Genomic DNA, 22,228 nt, shown 5'->3' with positions numbered 1-22,228 from the left:
TTTCACGAAGTTCTGTTTGGTTCCTAGACGGAACATTCAAGGTCGCTCCTCATATTTTCACTCAAATTTTCACAATTCTTGGGCTGGTGAATAAAAATGTTATGGGGTCTGATGAGGACGTTCCTTTGGATAAAATTGCTCTACCACTCGTATTTGCTTTGATGTCATCGAAAGAATCCTCACAATACACTGCTGTCTTAAACGCAGTTAAGGAAATGGCTGAGGAGTATCGCATTCAAAATTTTCACCCGGAAAGAATTATGACTGATTTCGAGATGGCCATTCTCACTTCATGTCCTACGGTATTCGAAGATGTACAAATCTCTTGTTGTTTTTTCCACCTCGGTCAAACCGCCTATCGCCGGGTTCAATCCGAGGGACTCCAAACAACTTACAATGACCCGCTCAATCGAGGTTTGAAAAGAAGTTTGCACATGATGTTGTCTTTGGCTTATGTGCCCCCCGATGACGTTAAGCCTGCTTTCCAGTTGCTCTTAATTAATTCACCACATGAACTTGGCCCTGTCCTAGATTATTTTGCTGAAAATTACGTTCTAGGACGACCAGCAAGAGGACGCAGAAGACAAATTTTGCCTCGGTATCCTATCGAATTGTGGAACCAATACGAAGCTGCTCTTCAAGGAGCTAGCAGAACGAATAACGTCAGCGAGGGGTGGCATAACCGATTCGCGATAGTAGTGGGAAAACATCATCCAGATCTCTACTCCCTCCTGACAGAAATACAAAAAGAACAAGCCGATACAGAGTGTGCTATTGCGGAGTTAAGTTTAGGGAGATCGGTGAGGGCTGCACCAAAGAAGAAATGGTATCAGCTTCAAAGGAGAATCCAAGCGATCACAGCTTCCTACGCAAATTATAAAAGGGAAAACAGAGTGTTGGACTATTTGAAAGCAGTTTCTTACAATATTGTGCTCTAATTGGGTTACAAATATTTATTTACATTTACACTCATAAATTTTATACTTTTGTAACAATTTATTGCAGTAAATTCTTCATTTCTAATAAAATTTTTTTTTCATTTTTCGGGGACATAGCCATTCGGGAAAATGGCATTCGGGAAAAAGGCATTCGGGATTTTGGCTATTCGGGATTTTTGACATTCGGGCCAGCGGCATTCGGGAAATTCGATTCGGGAAAATGACCGGATACCAAAATGACACCATGATAGTTTTTATATGATATTTTTTATTGATAATTAAAAATTTAAAGTATTTTTTTAAAATACATAATGTAGAATTGAACTCTGCTTATAAATGTACTGACAAGAAGAATCAGAGCATTAATTGCACAAATTAATACTTATATAAATAATTAAATAATTGCTTAAATACGAAGACCAGAGCATCTTTCCATATTTCTTTTTGGCAAAATTCGTTTCGTGTTTACTGTCTTCTTATTAACTTCAGTTCCTTCCTTCTTTTTTAATTTTTCTGCTGCTTTTTTCTCTTTAATTTCTTTCTTTTTTTGTACATCAAGAGCCTTTTTAGCTTTCTTTTGCGCTCTTAACTCTTTTCTTTTACGAATTTCTTCTTGTTTTTCAATTTTCTTCTTTGCGTTTATTTCTTTTCTTTTTTTCACCTCCTCGGCTTTTTGTATTTTAGCTACTTAATTGCTTCAATTTTTTTTCTTCGAGAAGTTCCCTTACAGGAGACGATGTTAGGATTTCTGAATGTTGTATTTGATTGCCGCCTCGTTTTTTACTTAAAGTTGTCGAAAAGGACGGCATTGGAATAACTTCCTGTAATACTTCCATGGACAAGTCCTCTATTTCATTCTCATTGAAAACGTTCTGATCATTTTCATTATAACCCTCATTTAATGATTGAAGCTCTGCAATTATATTCTGATTGACATTGTCAGTATTTGCAATACCATTAACAATGTTCAATTCCGCTTCAAGAACAAGTTCATTGTCATCTGGTCTTGGAAAACCTCAGGATTGAAAGGCATAATCCCTGTGGCCCGGAAACCATTGACTGCTTTCTCCATATTGCAAACTTTCAAATAAGCCGAATTGAAAATTTCTAAAAGTATGGATAATAAATTAATTGAGTTCAGTTTAATGAAACAATAAATTGAATATGAGTTTTAATAGAATTATTTATAAATACCTGCGACTTCAAAAGGCGTGATTTTGGAACAATTACTCTTTGACTTCAGAAAGAAATCGCATTCCCTGTAATAGGCACGTTTCAATGGGCCGAAGAAGGTTACGTCTAAAGGTTGCAATCTGTGAGAAGTGTGCGGAGGCAAAGATATCATGTGTATATGATTTTTTTTGCAGAACTCGTAGGATTGAAGTGTTGAGTGACTGGCATGATTGTCTAGAATCAGCAAAACTGGATTCTCTCTAGTCGGTTTCATAATCTCAGCAAAATGTTGCAGCCAAATCATAAATACATCCTCATTGATCCACCCACTTTTTGTACACTCGACGATAGACCTAGGAGGTGCTCCTTTGCTTTAAAGATGATTGTTTTTTCCTCGAGCAAAAATAAACATCGGTGGTATATATGTGCCACTTGCAGTTGTAGTTTTACCGCGTTCCCAAAAAGTCACTGAGCCGACTCTCTTCTTTCCCTTTGGTGCAAGAATATTTTCTGGTGTCTGTAATATGTCGATATTTTAATGAAAATTTCATTTTTCTCAATATGTTTTTATTAAATATTTATTTTTGAAATTTTTTATTTATTAATCATGATTTTTATATGTACTACTTACTTGAACAGTGGTGATACCGGTCTCATCCATGTTGACAATCCTTTCTGGAGGAAATTTATACTCCTCCAGAACATTGCCTAAATTAGTGAAGAATCGCTGTACTTCTTCTTTATTGAAGCCATTAATGCGATTGATGCTTGTGGCCTCTGGCTGTCTAACGCTAACGTTTGCATTTCGTTTCAAAAATCCTTTCAGCCAATCTTTTCCGGCAGTTTTGTTAGTTTTATTAAAGTGGTGTTTGATTTTTAGTTTCACGGCCAACTGGAAAGCAACTTTTCGAAACTGCAGAGGAGGCAAACCGTAAAACTTGTCACTTAATATTATCAGGTAATCTGCGAGAAGTTTTTCTTGTTCCGGCGTAAAACAACTTTTTCTACCCTGATGAGGATAATTTTTTTTATTGTTTTTCATTCTTCTTCTGATGGAACTCTCTGGAATGTTCAATAATTTTGCAGTAGAACGAATTCAACGGCCCTTTTTTACTTCTTCGATAGCAGAGATCATGTCTGGAATGGACCACATTCCGTTCTGTGTTTTTCTTTGATACACCCGCATCTATAATAATAGACAAATATAAATTTTATAGACTGTTTAGAAAAATATTGCTATTAAAAAGTGTTAGAAAAAATTTTGCAAGATCTGTCACAAATGCACCTAACCTCAAAAATGCTGAAAAGATTGTAAAAACCATTTATATCGTTCTAAAATGTTTTTTAAATATTTAAATGTTATTTTGCGAGTGTCTTTTAATATAAGTAGTAGTTTGTCTAGATCTGTAAGATTTTTAATGATGAGAAAAATATTTTTTATGACATATATTAAATATAATCTAAAAGACCGATAACAAGAATCTTCGATATGATTACCAATCAAAAATACAATTCAAATGATTAAAAACATCTGCTACTATAAAAATTTTATTATACATTGCATGTTATTAGTATAAAACAAATAACTCACCTTCCAAAACTGCAATTTTGCACAATTTCAACTTGACATTTATTCTTAGCAACTATCTTCAGTAAAGTCACATCACTAACAGTGCGCCGAATTACCCGCCGATTAAAGCGCTGAACGCGCCGTTTTAACCGCAGGTGATAGTACAAAAAAACCTTTTTTTAAATAAAATTTAATTGAAATTAACTATATAAATGAATTTATTCCATTCAGAAGATTCAAATTAACAAATTCTAAAAAAAAATAAGTTGAAAGAAAAAAAAACATGCAATTTTACACAATTTTTCCTACAGCCTTCATAATAAACGTAAACCATCAAAAAGTAACTTTTTTATAATAAATATTAAATAATTAATAAAATTAGAAAAATTTTAGCTGTTACTTTCATGGAATACATAAATATTTAAAATAAAAGTATTCTTCTTTCTCTAAAATGGCTTAATTTTTATAAATACTATTGCGCCGATTTACCCGCTGCGCCGTTTTACCCCACTCTCCCCTACACGTTGTACAAGATGGGTGAAGTTACAGTTCCTTGTTGAAGTCCTTGTTGTATGATAAATGTTGTTGTTGATTCTCCTGCACCATTCCAAGTGATAAAGGACTTACCGAATATCACATTTGCTATTAAATAGATGAGTTGCTGAGGTAATTTGAAGTTTTTAAGTTTATATTAAACCTTCTAGCCAAACTCGGTAGTCGGTGATTAGGCTAGTGTATACGGTCTTTAGCTATCGCGCGTCGAAACCGAGTTCTATTCCCAGTCCCTCCGAATTTATTTTCAAATTTTTCTCCAAAATACTAGAAGTCGAAAAACAAGCAAGGTAACAATGACATACATAGAAAAAAATTCAAAATTTTTTTTAATTTTTATTTTCTGTGACATACTTTATAGGATCTTACGTAAGAAACTATATGTAAAACTATATAGTTTCCTGTAACATTGCCTGAACCAAATTCGTACAGTAATGTCGTATGTTATCTGAAAGTTTCCTTAAACGCACCCCACGTAAGATCTTATGAGGATTCCTTATAGATTGGTTTTAAAGGATCACACGTGGGAAACTTTGTAGGAATTTTCAATAGGGTAACTAAAAAAATTTGTCCGATTTTTAAAAAATAAAAAAATACGCATTTCATGTTTTCCTACAGAGAATAAGAAAAAAATATATTTAGACAAAAAAAGGTCATATGTAAATCTCACGTGGAATAGCCCACATAGAATAAATAAATTAAAAAATATGTAATTTCTGCATACTGTGATCAGATATTTTCATTTTTCAACTAATTCATACACAGAATTAATGATTAAACGCAAACCTGAGAAATACATAAATCTAACGCATGGTGGGAATCGAACCTACGGACTATGAGCCTAAAGCTTTACCAACTACGCTACGCACGCTACGTGAAAACGAATGTTAACTTCTTGATGCTACATAAACTTCCAAATAACTAATTCAGAAAAGTGCTCAACATTATTTAGTTGAAGTTAAAATATTAAAATATATTTTCCAATTAAATGCAATTTATAAAATATAATTAATTATATGCTTTATGATGATTAGGATATTTTTTGAATATCCAGAAGATATCTTATGGATATCCTTAGAATATGCCCAAGATATCCAAACCGTCGGACTTTAAGATATCCAAATACTATCCGTTGAATATCATTAAAGGACATCCCTAGGACATCCAAGGACATCCAAGGAATGTTTTCATAATATCCAGAAATATCCAGTGCTGTGAGGGTCATTCGTATTATTCGACATACAAAATTTATATTTTTTATACATGTACTTTTATACTGAATAAGTTACGGTAATAGTTCCATTCATTATTGCACCTCCCACTCTCAACGCGACAGGCCCTGTGCTTTCCTCGCGCCACTTCTCTTAACCTCCTGTTCGCCGGATACTTTTCCGAGCCGAATTTTCAATTATTTACTTAAATAAAAGGTTATATTCGAAGTTAGATGTGGTACAAAACCTTATATATCGTATGTAACTTATAATTTGTTATAAATAATTTATTATATCATAATAAATTTTTATTAACTAATTATTAATTATAATTGTTATTGCAACAATTATAATTTGTTAATTGTTAATTATGAATATTATTGTTATAATTATTTATAATCTGTTTGTAATTTATAACGTTATATATATACACACATATATATATGGGGCATTCTATGGGAAATTTTCATTGAAAATTTTTTTTTTGTCCGAAACATTTTTTTTTCGAAATCTATATGAAAAATAAGGAAATACGTGTTTTTTTATTTTTTTATTTGATGAAAATGAAGGAAGTTATGATTTTTTGAAATTTTACGTCAACGAAGAAAGTGTGTTTTTGGAACATTTTTTAATCTATTGTACTAAGAAATTAAAAATTATGCTATATATGAAATTTGTTCATTTTTTCTCAAATTTTTCAAATATGTGCTCAAAAATAACGTACCTATAACAGAAGCAACAAAAAAGTTGAAATTAAACTTATAAGGTGAATTTTCTCAAAAGAGACACTTTCGACTTTTAATTTTTTTTTTGCATTACAATCTCTGATGATTGAAGAATTTTTTCCCCTATCTGCGAAAGTGGTATTTTTAGTTTTTAAATTACTATTTATAATTTTTTTAGTACGGCTCACAGAATTTAAGCATTTTTTCTACAAATACCTATAACCTTTTTCCATTAACATTCATTTGTTTTTTTTTAATTTTCATAAAAACATACTAAAAATCGTTGCGTCAAGCTTAAAAATTGTAAATAGTAATTTAAAAACTAAAAGTACCACTTTCGCAGATAGGGGAACAAATTCTTCGGTCATCAGAGATTGTAATGCAAAAAAAAAATTAAAAATCGATAGTGTCTCTTTTGAGAAAACTCACTTTATAAGTTTAATTTCAACTTTTTTGTTGTTTCTGTTATAGGTACGTTATTTTTGAGCACATATTTAAAAAATTTGACAACAAATAAACAAATTTCATATATAGCATAATTTTTAATTTCTTAGTACAATAGATTAAAAAATGTTCCAAAAACACACTTTCTTCTTTGACGTAAAATTTCAAAAAATCATAACTTCCTTCATTTTCATCAAATAAAAAAATAAAAAAATACGTATTTCCTTATTTTTCATATAGATTTCGAAAAAAAATGTTTCGGACAAAAAAAAATTTTCAATGAAAATTTCCCATAGAATGCCCTATATATATATATATATATATATATATATATATATATATATATATATGGGACGTTCCACGTCAAACGGAACAGAGCTCTAGCCAAAAATTGGCTTGATAAAAAAAATCGTTTAAGGGCTGAAAAAACTTGTACACTCTTGTACTTTCGAAAGCAGATGGGCGATTTCAGAAATTCAATATGGCAGCGCCTCTAGATGTGATATAAGTCATCAATGTCACGATTCGACAAATACAAACATGAATAAAATTTCCAAAATTAATTAAATTGAATCAAAAAATACACTTTTAAGCATTTTTGGGGTCGCTGAATACGAATCTGAAGTAAGATTTAAAAAATTCAAAATAGCGGATCCAAAATGGTGGTCGATTTTTGTTAAAACTAAATATTTTTTCTCAAAACTGGTTACTCGGGGGTTTTTGGGGTCGCTGAATACGAATCTGAAGTCTGATTTTAAAAATTCAAAATAGCGGATCCAAAATGGTGGTCGATTTTCGTTAAAATTCAATTTTTTCTTCGAAACTTGTTATTTGGGTGTTTTCGGTGTGGATGAATTAATTATAAAATTAGATTTTTTTGATTAAATATGTTATTCGGGTGTTTTAAAGGTCGCTTATTTTTAAAACAAAGGAGCACTTGTATATTTTTTAGCCAAGTGTCTTTGAAACCTTTTATGAACGATAGCATTGTAACTAACAGTGTATATTTTTTAGAGTTTTATGATTTTACCTATGTAAAAGAAAGATTTAAATATCAAAAGTCCTTACAAACACTTTACTACTCATTAATTTTACATATTATTTTTTTATTTTTCATATGCGCTTAGTTTTTTATTATTATTATTTTATTTACAACATATTCGCATTCAGCGACCCCAAAAACCCCCGAGTAACCAGTTTTGAGAAAAAATATTTAGTTTTAACAAAAATCGACCACCATTTTGGATCCGCCATTTTGAATTTTTAAAATCTGACTGCAGATTCATATTCAGCGACCCCAAAAACCCCCGAGTAACCAGTTTTTTAAAAAAATTGAGTTATAACAAAAATCGACCACCATTTTGGATCCGCCATTTTGAATTTTTAAAATCTGACTTCAGATTCGTATTCAGCGACCACAAAAATGCTTTAAAGTGTATTTTTTGATTCAATTTAATTAATTTTGGAAATTTTATTCATGTTTGTATTTGTCGAATCGTGACATTGATGACTTATATCACATCTAGAGGCGCCGCCATATTGAATTTCTGAAATCGCCCATCTGCTTTCGAAAGTACAAGAGTGTACAAGTTTTTTCAGCCCCTAAACGATTTTTTTTATCAAGCCAATTTTTGGCTAGAGCTCTGTTCCGTTTGACGTGGAACGTCCCATATATATATATATACATATATCTACCTATATTCTTGAAACGATCTTAACCTTTAAATTTATGGTGGGGGGAGGGGAAAAAAAGAGGAAGAGAGGAGGGGGGATTTCGACATTACGCTGGAATTCGCTGTACTCGCCTACCATGTGGGACTCTGAATACAGCCGCAAGTCAAGAGAAGGGGGGTAGAAGAGAAGGGAGGGGGGGGCTTGCGGCTATATTCAGAGTCTTGAAACGATCTTAACCTCTAAATTTAGGGTGAGGGAGGGGGAAAGGAGGGGAAGAGGGGGAAATTTCTACACTACGCTGGAATTCGCTGTACTCGCCTACCATGCAATTCACGTACCGTTCAGAATTTGTCTCGACAATTTTAGAGAATGAGGGTTGGCGCGCGAAGCGAGCAAGGGGCTTAGCCCCCTAGTGTATATATATATGTGCGTGTGTGTGTGTTTAATATGGATAATATTATATTGTAATATATTACATATACATATGTGTATTTGTAACATATTATATTAACAAACTGTAATCTAATATAATAATATTATTACCATATATCACACTTATTAATTAAGATTAGTTATTAATTAGCTTAATTAGGAATGGTTAAGCAGGGATGTGAGAGAATAGATAAATAGAGGTGAATCTCGCGAGAAGACGCGCGACTTGGCTCTTTACTCGCGGTTTTCCGCGGGTCAAGAGTACGAAGTGCATAGACGGAAAATTTGCCCCTCTCTTGGAAAATTCTCCCACTATTTTCATCGTTTTGGAAGAGTCGTGGGCTATAAAAGCCGATGCACTGGACCAAAACGTCAGTTCTGTTGCAGAGCTCACTCAGAGTTGATTGCCTTCCCTGCATAGCCTACCCTATATTACGCAACAGCTTCCTACCCAGTAAAAAAAAGAATTGGGAGTAAGCGATAAGAATTGGTGGTAACTTAAGCTGAATTCGGTTTGGCGAAAAAACCGAATTGGAACGTTACGGTGAATTATTTTCATCTTACCGTGAATTCTTTTTTCTTAAACATTTGAATTGACGTTTGTTTATTCGAGTTTGCATTATAAATGAATAAAATAAATGCTTCGAAGTCTAAAAAAGCCGATTTGGAATATGAAATATATAATTTAAAAAAATAAATGAAAGCGAAGTGTGAAACATTTATTCTTATTCATTTATAATGCAAACTCGAATAAACAAACTTAGAAATATTGTACCCTTGTGGGACTTAGACTTATTTCAACAAAGTGTACTTAATGAAAATAAATGATCACTTGCACATTGACTCGTTTTCATTCACCCCCTCCTCGGCACTAACTTGAATTTCGATCACCATCGTTGTTGAGATCAGTTGCTGTTCTCAATGATTGAGATACTCGCCTCAATAGAAAAGTTGCTTTTCTATTGTGGGGTGGTGAATCGACTCGCGAATATGATACATAACCTATAAACTACTTTTGGACTCCACAGTTTCCACAGTGTCAGTCGCCATTTTTTTAAAGCTTTGTATCCACACCATTATTGAGACTAGCTGCTGGTAACAATAATTGAGGTGCTCGTCACGACGGAAAAGTTGCTTTTCTCTTGTGAGGTGGTGACTCTCTCTTCCAAACTTTAATGAAATTAAAGTTACTCTGTCACTATTTCGCTGTACCTTTGAATGCTCTCCATTGGTTATAAAGGTGAAATAGATTTGGCCTTTGGCCCGGTGGCTCCCTCTATAGTGACCGGTGTCAAATTTTTCAGCTTAAACAGAGCCCTCTAAAACAAGTTTAAAGGCGCCGCCCCATGACGGTAATTTGAGTTGTTTTAAGGGCCATAAAAATAAATCCTAAGTATTTATAAAAAATTCATAATATTTTTCAAATTATTGCTCATTTAAATTTTTTGTAATTTTTTTAAATTTATTATAACTTCCGTAATTTTTAACCAATCGGGGTGAATTTTTTTTTGAATACTTGTATTTAGATGCCCTTTCATGAAAAAAAATTTTGAAAAAAACATTCAAAAATTTTAATTTTTATTAATAAAACAATTTTAATTGTTTAAGTAATACGAAAAGTATATTTTCATAAATTCATGAACATTCTCTACAATGTCCTTAAAAATTTTAAGACATTGGAAAAGATGGTATGTCTTTTAATTTCCAAGAAAAAAATTATTTAGTTTTTGTAGCGCGTGAAGTCATTGTTCTAGTTTCCTCCAGACTGTCCCCATCTCTTCTTCTTTTTTGCGCATACATGACAAGAATCAATAATATTTTTTACACTTTTAATAATTTTTCTGTTTTTTTATACATTTTCTAATCGCTAAAAAAGTGACACTTTTGCGTATCCTTTCCACTTTAAATTCATATTTTAAGAAAAATAATTTTTTTTTACATAATTCTTTTTATTTAATTCCCTAGATATTGTACAGAATCATTTCTGAAAAAATCAATTTTTTCTAAAATTCGTCCGCAACGACTTTATTCGAATTATAATGGTCTGACCCAATAATGTTTGAAAAAAATTGTTAATTTTTTTTTTAAATGTAGCTTTAAAAACACATTTAACAAAATATTTAAATTGATTTATTTTTAACGAAGATAAGGTCATTCAAAATAAAAAATTATTTAAATTTTGTAATTTCAAAAAATGCATATCTCGTAAACGACTTGTTAAAAAAATGGAAAAACTTATGAAATCTATAGTCTCAATTAGTATTAAAAAACATGTCAGAAAAATCGAAGATATAATTGCAGATTGACCTTCAATTTAATGTGTAAATACATCCTTTTATGAAATATGTTTGATTTTTCTTTTATATTTTAAATTTGTAGTAAAAAAATCACCACATTAGCATAAAATGCAAAAAAAATTTTAAAGACTGAACGAAAAAATTTTTAAAATATTGTTTTGAGAAAAGTCACTTTTTAAAGTTATTTCAATTTTTTAGATTCTTCTATTGTACTAACGTTATTTTCTACTAGATATTTAAAAAATAGAAGTAAAATTGAACAACTTTCATTCCAAATATTATTTTCTATCCTGTTATCAGAACAGAAAAAAGCACATTTTAGCACAAGCACAAGTTACATTTCACAAAACCATAACTTCAACACAAACAGCTTTGCGTTCCTTAGTCACCTTTCAATTTCAGTTTGTTATTGTTTACATTTTATTTAACTGATACACAGATAAATGGACAACTCCTCCTGGCGGACGAAAAGTCTGCGCGACCGTGCGCGACAACAAGTCGTTGCGGTATGGTGAGTGGTAAGTTGATTTGTGCATTTATTACATATTTTACTATTTTTATATTAAAAACAGTAAAATATGTAATTTTTTATGCAAAATAAAATTAGATATATACTAGTGTAAAAGTGTATATTAAGTGCAGTGCCTATTTTTATTATTTTGCGTGTTATTATACTTATTTTTTAATAACCAACACCGAACGAACACTGAAATCTCACTGACTTTATTTATTTAATTTTATAATAAATAATTGTTATTTTTCAATAAAAATAACAATATTTATTCATTAATACATCTAAAATCAGATAAAATTAAAATATATGTGTTTTTTATTCATTTTATCTTTTTATTAACAGATCACCGTGCCAACACCAAATTCAGTGTTCTAAATCTGCTAGATTTTCCCATTTTAACGAAAACCATTTTTTTAATTAACACGTTTATTTCTTTTTGAAGATTAAATTATTTCGAACTGGAAAAAGCTGAGCAAGATTTAATTATTCTGGCTCATCTACAAGCCCACTGTCAAATTACTCAATTTAAAGAAGAATATAACAAATGTTTCGTCAAAAAAAATCAAGATGCAAAGAGGAAGGCGGAAGCAATCGTCATAATATAAATTATTACATAGTAGACATTCCCATTTGTCGCAAATTTTTTTTTATTTGATGGCGAAAAGAGTTACAAAAATTTATTAAAACATTTTGACCAGATGGTAATGAATCCCCAGGTTCATAAGTTATCTAAAAAAGTACCATCGCTGTCCAATGTCTTATCAGTTGATGATATTGATAGAGTTGTAAAGTATATTTTGTCTGTAGTAGAAAAAACTGCTATTTCGTTGCCAGGTCGTATGCCTCAATTAGACACTATAATGTCATCAAACTTCCTTCGAGTGAAACGAAAAGCTCTGTGTACATACAGTATCAAGAAGACACTAAGAACGATAATGATGTGAGAAAAATATCACTGACTTCTTTTAAAACAATTTGGTCTACTTATTGTCCTTACATTACAACAATGAAAGCTGCGGACGATCTTTGCGACACATGCCGAGAAAATAATTTAGAAATCTCACGATCTGCAAACTTACCGGATGAAGATAAAGTTAAAATAATTTCTATTGCAATGGAGCATTTACAGCAGGCAAAAAGACAGCGAGAATTCTATAATATTTACAGGGCCGATATGAAATTGTTGAATCAAGACCCAAAACAGCAATCGTCGCGTCTTGTTCTTTCGTTCGACTACGCTCAAAACGTTTCCTACCCTTTAAGTCCTCAACAAGTTGGAAAATTATACTTCAAAGTACCCAGAAAATGTGCAATTTTAGGAATTCACGACGAGAGCAGCGGTGTGCAAACGAATTTTTTGATGGACGAAGCAGATCATCCGGAAAAGGTGCTAATTCTGTCATTAGCATGATAGATTATTATTTAAGTAATCATAATGCTGTAGAAATAATTTTATTTGCGGATAATTGTGTCGGTCAGAAGAAAAACAATGCAATGATGCATTATCTTTTGTGGCGTGTGATGACAGGTAAAAATAAAAAAATTTCCGTTCATTTCCTTTTGACAGGGCACACGAAATTCAGTCCTGATAGAAACTTCGGCATTTTAAATTCCAAATACGCACGGTATGACTTCCTCGACCCATGGGTATAACATTGCTCTTCCGTCAGTCGATCTCACAACAAATATTAGAAATGTGCAATGGAAAAAATGTGACAAATTATTTAAACAGCATTTTTATCCCATTCTACAAATTACGAATTATCACCATTTTGCTTTTTTCCCAATGGTGAAATTCGAGCGAAACTATTCGCTGATTCAACAGAAGAAATTGTTCATTCTAAAATTGAATTAAACCCAAATGCAAATGAGGTAAAAGACATCTATTCTATTGGCCTTACAAATGAACGTAAGATGTATTTATTTGACGAAATACGTCAATTTTGCAAGGATGAAAACAAAAAAGATGCGCTTGCTCCTCTTCCGAGCTGCCCGGAAAAAGGAAACGAAAAGATTATGATTAGTTTGAAAATAAATTAGAAATGTTGGCCATTTTTTAATTATTGTGATATTCACCAAACAATTATAAGTTTAGTTATTAATAATAACTAGTTAATATTTATCAATAATTTTTTTTAACCGTCAAAGATGCGTTACCAAAGTTAACTTAAATCGACAGGGTTGCCACGTACCTGGAAAATCTGAGAAACTTGTAATTGTAAGGAAATTTTTTTTCAGTCATGGAAAACCTTAAAATCCTGGAATTATCAGGGAATTTTCTGAAATCTCGTTCTGACAATTTAATTTCCTGTATTTGAATCAAAGAAATCTCAAGTTTATAAATCCAATATGGCGGACCAAATTTTTAAAAATTACCTGGATTTGCCTAAAATTCGTTACACGGGGGTTTTTGGGGTCGCTGATTACAAATATGGCCTTAGTTTTCAAAAATTCAAAATGGCGGATCCAATATGGCGGACTAAATTTTTAAAAATTAATTAGATTCGCCTGAAATTCGTTACTCTTTCCCCTGAAATTTGATACTTGTGGATTTTTTGGACACTGAGCTCAAATCTAGAGTCAGTTTTTAAAACAATCTTGTATATTTATTTTTTTCTAAACCTGTTGGATTAGATGCTTACAGTTTTTGATTCATAAATATAGCGGTACATTATTGCAATAGAGTATTTCGTTCTCTGGGTATTTGTCTAATGAAATACCTATCTTTTTCTCTTTGCATTAATTTATTTTACATATCATTGGCAAGTGAGAAACATTATCCAGTTTGTAAATCAAGGTAAATAGTTATTATTACATATTTTCCGCAATGCTGAACAGAGGTTTTTGAATATGATGATTGCATTAATATTGCTATAATTCCCGATGCAAATAATTCAGATGTTGATGATGTTTGCGATGATAGTGATGAAGATAGCGAGATTGAAAGTGATGTTGTGGATGAACAGACTATAATGTCGTTCAGTCAGATTCAGAGTATTCTAAGAATAAAAAGAAAAAGAAAAAATTAAAACTTATTGAAAGAGAATGATAAAAAAATCATTTTTGAAAGTTCGCCAATCGAACTATTCGAATTCTTCTTCTCTAAATCTATGAAAGAATATATCATAGCAGCTTGTTCTGCATATGGGTTATCCATTACATTGTCCGAGTTAGATAATTTCATAGGCATATTAATTTTTTCGACCTTTAATAAATGTACATCCGAAAGAGATTTTTGGTCAACTGATCCCTTGTTAGAAAGTCTTATTGTTAGGCCGGCAATGATAAAAACGCAAAAGATTCTGCTTGGAGATTAAGAACAATTTTAGAATTATTCAAAACCAATATAATACGCTATGGCTATTTTCAAACCGCTCTTGCTGTCGATGAAATGATGGTGAAATTTAAAGGGCGTTTGCATTTTAGGCAATATATTAGAAATAAACCAGTGCGTTTTGGCATAAAATTTTGGGCTCTATGTGGATCTGATAGCTATTTGTACGAATGCGACACCTACTGTGGAAAGAATTCAAAAAAGAGGATAATTTAGGAAATTGCTCTTTGGGAAGCAGAGTAGTCATACATATGACAAAAAATTTTCTCTTGGTAACTTCTCGAAGAAAGGTAGAGCAATATCATCTTTACTTTGATAATTACTATACAAGTCCAGACTTAATTATTCATTTACACAAAATTGGTCTAAAAGCGACTGGAACTGTGAAACAGAACCGTGTAAAAGAGAATAATAAGTTAGCGAACAATGTTTCCCGAGGAACCATGAAAGTAAAACACGAAAAAAATAGTGGCCTAAATTATATTACTTTGATGGATTCCAAAGAAGTTTCGATACTTTCAACAGCTGCTGCTGTCAGTCCACTACAAAATGTGAAACGCTACGTCAAAGACAAAAGTCGCAAAGATGATATTGCCATGCCGAATGCGTTTGCAAAGTATAATAAGTATATGGGCGGAGCCGATATACATGATGAGTATTGTAGTACTTTATTGCCTACATTTAGAAGCAAGAAGTGGACTTGGGTAGTATTGATGCAACTAATTCAGTCATCTCTCGCTAATGCTGTTATATTGTTTAATAGTGAGCGAGAAAATTACAAAAAATTGTCGGCTAAAAATTTTGCAATGGATATTGCAAGAAGTTATTTGGAAAAGAAAAAACACTAGCGAACTAAAGAGCAATAAAATACAAAACCAAACAAAGCGAAAATACTGCTCAACTGACATTTGCGATGTTCATACTTACTTAAATACAAAAAAACCAAAAAAGGCTTTTTATTTACGTTCACCTCCACGTGCTAAGAGTCGAGGAACGTCAAAAGTTTTGATAACAAAGACGGCAAGGAAACGTGACTTATTAAAAAAAATTGTATTTCTAATTTATATAAGGTAATTACAACAGCCTCACTAATTTTAATTTTTTAAAAACTGACTCCATATTTGAGCTCAGCGTCCCCAAAAACCAACGAGTAACACATTTCAGGCGAATGCAATTAATTTTTAAAAATTTCGTCCATAATGGAACCACCATTTAGAATTTTGAAAATTTTTCAAATCTGACATCAGATTCGTAACCAGCGACCCCAAAAACCCCCAAGCAACGAATTTTAGACGAATGCTATTAATTATTAAAAATTTTTTCTGCTATATTGGATCCGCCATTTTGAATTTTTGAAAACTAAGGCCATATTCGTAATCAGCGACCCCAAAAATCCCCGAGTAACGTATTTCAGGCAAATCGAATTAATTTTTATAAATTTGATCCGCCATATTGGGACCGCCATTTTTAATTTTGAAAAATTTTATAATCTCACATCAGATTCGAAATCAGCGACGACCCCAATAACCCCCGAGTAACGAATTTTAGACAAACCCAATTAGTTTTTAAAATTTTCGTCCGACATTTTGAATTTTAAAAACCTAACTACAGATTTGAAATCAGTGACCCTAAAAACTTCCGAGTAACCAGTCTTAAGTGAATTCAATTAGTTTTAAAAAATTTTGCGTGACATATTATAATTTGTCGGCCATATTGGATCCGCCATTTTAAATGTTTGAAATCTGATTCCGTATTCGTGATCAGAGACATCTAAAACAGTTCGGTATCAAGTTTTATGAAAATCCATGAAGATTTGTAATTTTGAGCACATGGTCACAATATTACAAATAATAATTCACTTGTGTCACCACTTTTAAATTTGTTTTTTCTTAGAACCCCTATCTGATAGCGTATTCATTTTTGACACGATATTTATGACTTTTGGAATTATTCGAATACGATTATTTATAATAAAATTAAAAAATTTTTAAAAAACCTGAAAAATTCACGTTTTTTTATAAAAAATAACCCATGTATAATTTATTTACTTAAAAATTTACAAAATTTTTGAATGCACCAATAGAAAGAGCGATTCTTGGTCAATAAGAAATAACTATTGCAGAATTCTTCTCATAGAGTTTTGAAGTTAAAATATAGTGTCAAACTTGGAGACAAGATCTTGTACATTTGGGCGTTAATGGGTTAATGAGAAAGTAAACTTCGTTATTTTCCACAATAACTTCAATGATTTCTCCAAATTGTTTTTCAACATCATCCATGTTTGTTACAATGAAGGATCTAACTTTGTAAAATAATCCATTTATGTTAATTTTTTTTGCATACTGTATTGGTATCTTGTAATCGTATTTTAACATTATTTTCAGAGATTGATGTATTTATCATTTCATAAAATTGAAGAGCTTGTTTAATTGCAATTGTTTTTTAACAAAGTTTTAGAACAACTTGTTGATTGCGCATTTACTTTTATTTGTTTATGACGAGCTTCATAACGCATGCTCCAAAAATGTATTAGAGGTCCATTTTCTAAAAAAAGTCGCCGATATCGTCATAAAAAATATAAAGCGGCAGAATTATTTCGTTCGGTGCTTGATTCGCATAATTCCTCACCCATAAATTTGCTTTCATTATATTTGTTATCAAATAGGTTTAATCGGCTAAGGTTTTTATATATTCCAAAATTTTATCAAATAGTTTCGGTATTTCTAGAAAATATTTTAGAAATTTCCTCAAAGGAATATCAATACCATGCAACAAATCAGGTACCATGAGCAAATCATTTTCAACAAGTTTTTTAGAAAAACTATTTCCAATTTCGAATTCTTCACAGTCGACGAAATCTACTTTCTCAATCAATTCTTTATTATTTTGAAAGAACTCTTTAACTTATTTATTTCAAAGTTTTTTACCGTATTGTACAATTTTGTTGGCAATTTCGGGCCACTTTTGAGAAAATAATGAATGAATTTGAGGAAGGATATCAGCTTCTACAATTGCTTTTGCAATCTGCTCCAAAAATACTTTCTTAAATTCCTTTTCTAGCTATAAAATATTCCTCAACGTTAAACTTATTTAAAAAATATGTGACTATCATTAAAACAAAAAATCGAGTAGAAATACAAAAACAGACAAATAAGAGCTGTTGCTTGTATTAATCAAACCTTTAAACCACTTAAACAAGGGAAGCTTTTCAAATAGTCCTTAATAGAAATTGCATCTCTTTTGTTAGTACCCTCTAGAAACTTTGTTCGTGATAAATATTGATCCTCACACTTTTTGAAAATTTCTGAATATGATTGTCGATTGTTAGGATCAGTCAAACATCGTAAATTATTGTCACCTAAAACAAATCGTCAGTTTCTAAAAATAAACAAAAAAATATTAATTTTATTTTTACTCTCAAAAAAATTTTTTTTTATTTACTAGTGGTTGGGGAATTTCTATCGTCTTCTGCATTTATGTCCGAGATAAATGCATGATTCGAAACGCGAAGTTCTTTTCGAAAAAATTTGTAGCCATTGTGCAACGCTCCAGAATAACCAACGACTTTGTTATCCGGATTTTTATATCTGTCCCGAAAAAATAAATTAGCTTCTTCTGTATTGAACAGTTCGTGATATTCACTTTGGAGTTTGAAAAAAATGTCTACACTAATTCTGCAATGAAAAAAATAAAATGATTTTTTCCACTTCATTTATATAGTATTTAATCAAATAGTATCAAAAACCGTACAGGAGTTTTCTTCATAGTTATATTGAGAGAACGATCGTGATAAAAATTAAAAAGGACTCATTTTAGCAACTTGCAAACTGATATCATTATATAAATATAAATTCGTCTGAAATCGTTCTGACAAATATTAGTATTTAATAAAAATATCAATGAAAAGAAAAAGTATTTACTAACTTTATTTTTAGTATATATGAAAGTAGTACTATTAAAGTCCTTGTCTTTTTGAAATTCATGCAAAATAATCAGTTCTTTTAACCGCGAATAATAAAGGTCTTTAGTCGCTTGGTATTTACCTAAAATAATTTGACCTTGCAAATTACCAGGAGCATTTAAAACCAATATAAATCATTTTCTTTATAAAAAGAAGGGCCTATAAAAAAACAACATGTGCAATTAGGCGAAAAAAACATTCCTAGTGTAAATAAACATTATAGACTGAAAAAAAATTTATTTGATTCAAATACTCGATTATTTGACTATTATCAAATAAATATTTATTTGTATCAAATAATTATTATTTGAGTCAATTAAATGGTATTTGTTTCAAATACAGAAATTATTGGTTCAAATACAATTTATTTAATTCAAATAAAAATTACTTGATTCAAGTAAATATTTATTTGATAATAGTCAAGTAATCGAGTATTTGAATCAAATACATTTTTCAGTGTAATTATAGAATTATTTTAGAATATTTTTTTATTCACTGTATTCATAAGAAGAAAAAGAAATTAAAATTTTAATGTGCACACTACTTTCTGGTACTAAAGGAAGTATATTGAACTCTTCTTCAGCATTAGAATTGAAATTTTCATTTTCACCACCAATCAAATTTCTTACATCATTATTTAAAAACTCCATACTTTCTAGAAATTCAGAAGATAATTCTATTTTCATTCTTTCTATGTCGTACTCCACTATATAAATAAAATATTGACTTAGTAAATTGATTAAAAATCATAAAACAAAAATACAGCTGGGGATTTTATATAAAAATGAATCCATTTTTAGAGATTGTTAAAAAAATCAATATTGCTAATAACGATAGTATTAATAATTATATATCGGCAAATCCACGGAACCGTGTGATTTCATGTTACTCTTCATTTAAACAATTTTAATAATTTTATATAATTTTTTTATTATTACCAGTGTCTTTTTGACATTATATTTAATAAAAAAATCAAACAAAAGCACAATTTTTATACAGTTAATGTGAAATAATAAGCCATAAATGATCTTCAGAGATCAAATTCCACTTGTTACTCTGGATATTTTCTAAACTTAAATGTTGTGAGATTGGCAAATAATTTTAAGGGTCGATGTCGGGACGGTATTATATTTTGGAAACAGATTCCCAAAGATTAAAGAAAATAAATATAATACTTCTTTCAGCTGACGGCAGAATTTATTTTGTCTTCTTCCCTGCCATTAGGGGAAGTATGACTATCACCTTCGGTAATGTGATCAAGAATAGCAAAAGAAAATGAGCGATAAAAAGAAATTTTATTGTTTACTTCTAGATCTCAATAGTCGCAAAATCAATAATATCTACCAGGTGTTGAGCGCCAGACTCACAGATGAGTCGATGTCTGCATTAAACAAAACGTAAAGTCAAATTGTTTTTAGAGAAATATACTTTAAACTCAAAAAAAGAAAATCGAAGTTACCAAACAAAAGTTTATCGATAATCACGAAACATATTTCCAAAATTTAAAATTTAAATTACTTTATTTATTCTCGATCACATAATTACACCGGAATCCTGGTCAAACGAACTAGCTCGCGGTTGTTATTTAAACAAGGGGTGAGGGTTCATGTTGAGAGTATTTTCGCACACAAAAAAAATAATAAATAACATCACATACATTAAATTAAATTATATCAATATATATATTGTTCAAAGGAAATTTCTATACAATATTCGCAAACAATTAAAATAAACACCTCAATTATAATTCAATTCTCAAAAAAGTTAATAACGATATAATCTTTAGAAAATCCTTTTTCTTTGTGTTTAAAGGGTTTTATAATTCCAATATATTATAATTTTAGTCGATAATTACTCAATTAGTTTAATCACAATTTGTTTTGAATCACAAAAAAAATATTAAATAATTCTCAATACAAAAATAATGACTATTATCGCGACATTATTCGAAAAACAAGAAAGTTAAATTTCTGAAGAAAATTAAGATAATGAAAATATTAATCATATTATTTAAATTCAAAATGAGAGTTGACTTTTGGCCATCGTTATATATTTCATCGCGGACACACTCGATCTCGATATTATTTAATAACGAGATTATTCACATAAAGAAAAATCGACATTACGGGAATTAATAGAATATTTTTCACCATTATGATCTATTACCGCGACATACTAACGTTAACAAAATAAATTAATGTATCGATATTGAGGCGGATATTTGTTAATCAGAGGCCCGATTTCCATCTTTATAAATTACTCGAACAAAACTAACGTGACATATTCATTTTAATTACAACGGAATTCGGCTCTCTTTTCAACAGGTGTATATTTCGATAGAGTAACGACGGGAAAACAGTATTCAGACTCACCAGATGATTTCCAATATTCAAGTTTTTGGACGCTACTATACACAGTATTCCTCGTAGACGATTCTCCTCTGGTCTCGCTGCTTCACAATTTTTCTGGGCGTCGACAATGTTTTTAATATAAAACAAAATGATGGATTCAGACCAGGAGACAAGTTTATCGTTTTCGTCGCAGGCCAAAAGTGCTCTCTCTCTCTCGTGCCTCGTGTTTCTCGCAATGGGAGCCGGTTGCGTCGAGTCTTTCCTAGCCTAACCTCAGTATCTCGCGCGCGAACGCTTTATCGTCTGGTATTAAAGGCGCGTAAACCATTCAAATTCAAAACTTATAATTAAAACGCAACTTTAGTTGATCATAGAATATTAATATCGGCAGGTGAAAAATATTCGTTAGAATAAATTATGTTAACGGAAAATTACGTATCGAACCAAATTAAAAAAATATATATAAAATAAATATATCTATTAGAATAATTTATCGAATATAAGTATTAATTCAATTATTGTGACGTGTCAAAAAAATGTCACGTCACAATGTTAATAAGTTTTTCAGCGTAAAACGAAATCGCTCAAATCAAGTTGTAAACAATTCTTCTTGTGTTTATTAATGTATTAAATGTCGAATAAAATATGTGCTCCTTAATTAAACTTGAATGGTAGCAATTCAAAAAGTGTTACTCCCATTTTGCAATAATAGAAAGTCATAGAAATTTTTCTATTTTGTGCTTTCAGCAGTAATCCAATTCTAATTTTTTTGTGGGAGCATATTACTCATTAAAAAACGAATAAAAGGAGGCATTATTAAACAGTGTGCTTTCAAAAATAAAGATACTATAAACATAATTATGTGTGTATGTATAAGCGTGAATTGCTTGAAATTTAGACTTTTTTCAATAGCACAATCACAGATTAACAAATTAGCGGTTGAAATTTTCCGTGAACGATAGACATTGTTATTAAGATTATTATTTCTGATCGCTAACTACGTGCTTCAATTAAAACATTTTAAAAATAATAAATAAAAAAAATTTTCTAAA

The 22,228-nt window shown here is 30.7% G+C and overlaps 2 protein-coding genes across 5 annotated transcripts in view; both read left to right on the top strand.

The window, feature by feature from the left end:
* LOC127279688 (uncharacterized) overlaps positions 1-22,228 on the top strand; it is a 281,690-nt gene that overhangs the window by 19,312 nt on the left and 240,150 nt on the right. The window lies entirely within an intron of this gene.
* LOC127279698 (uncharacterized) lies at positions 12,639-20,376 on the top strand. Its single transcript, XM_051302234.1, has 2 exons — positions 12,639-12,917; positions 20,138-20,376. The coding sequence occupies exons 1-2, from the start codon at positions 12,645-12,647 to the stop codon at positions 20,177-20,179; spliced, it is 315 nt and encodes a 104-aa protein (XP_051158191.1). The 5' UTR covers positions 12,639-12,644; the 3' UTR covers positions 20,180-20,376.

This window comes from Leptopilina boulardi, unplaced genomic scaffold (assembly GCF_019393585.1).
Source record: "Leptopilina boulardi isolate dan_hultmark-lab unplaced genomic scaffold, ZJU_Lbou_2.1 LbouV2_222, whole genome shotgun sequence".
NCBI lineage: Eukaryota > Metazoa > Arthropoda > Insecta > Hymenoptera > Figitidae > Leptopilina > Leptopilina boulardi.
Note: the sequence above shows the minus strand (reverse complement) of the source record. Positions and strands in the feature narration are given on the sequence as shown.

Excerpts from the sequence above, each read along its gene's own strand:
- LOC127279698 (XM_051302234.1), top strand. The coding sequence starts at position 12,645 with ATGGAGCATTTACAGCAGGCAAAAAGACAGCGAGAATTCTATAATATT. Across the intron at positions 12,918-20,137 it reads AAGCAGATCATCCGGAAAAG|ATCTCAATAGTCGCAAAATC; the intron begins GTGCTAATTCTG and ends GTTTACTTCTAG.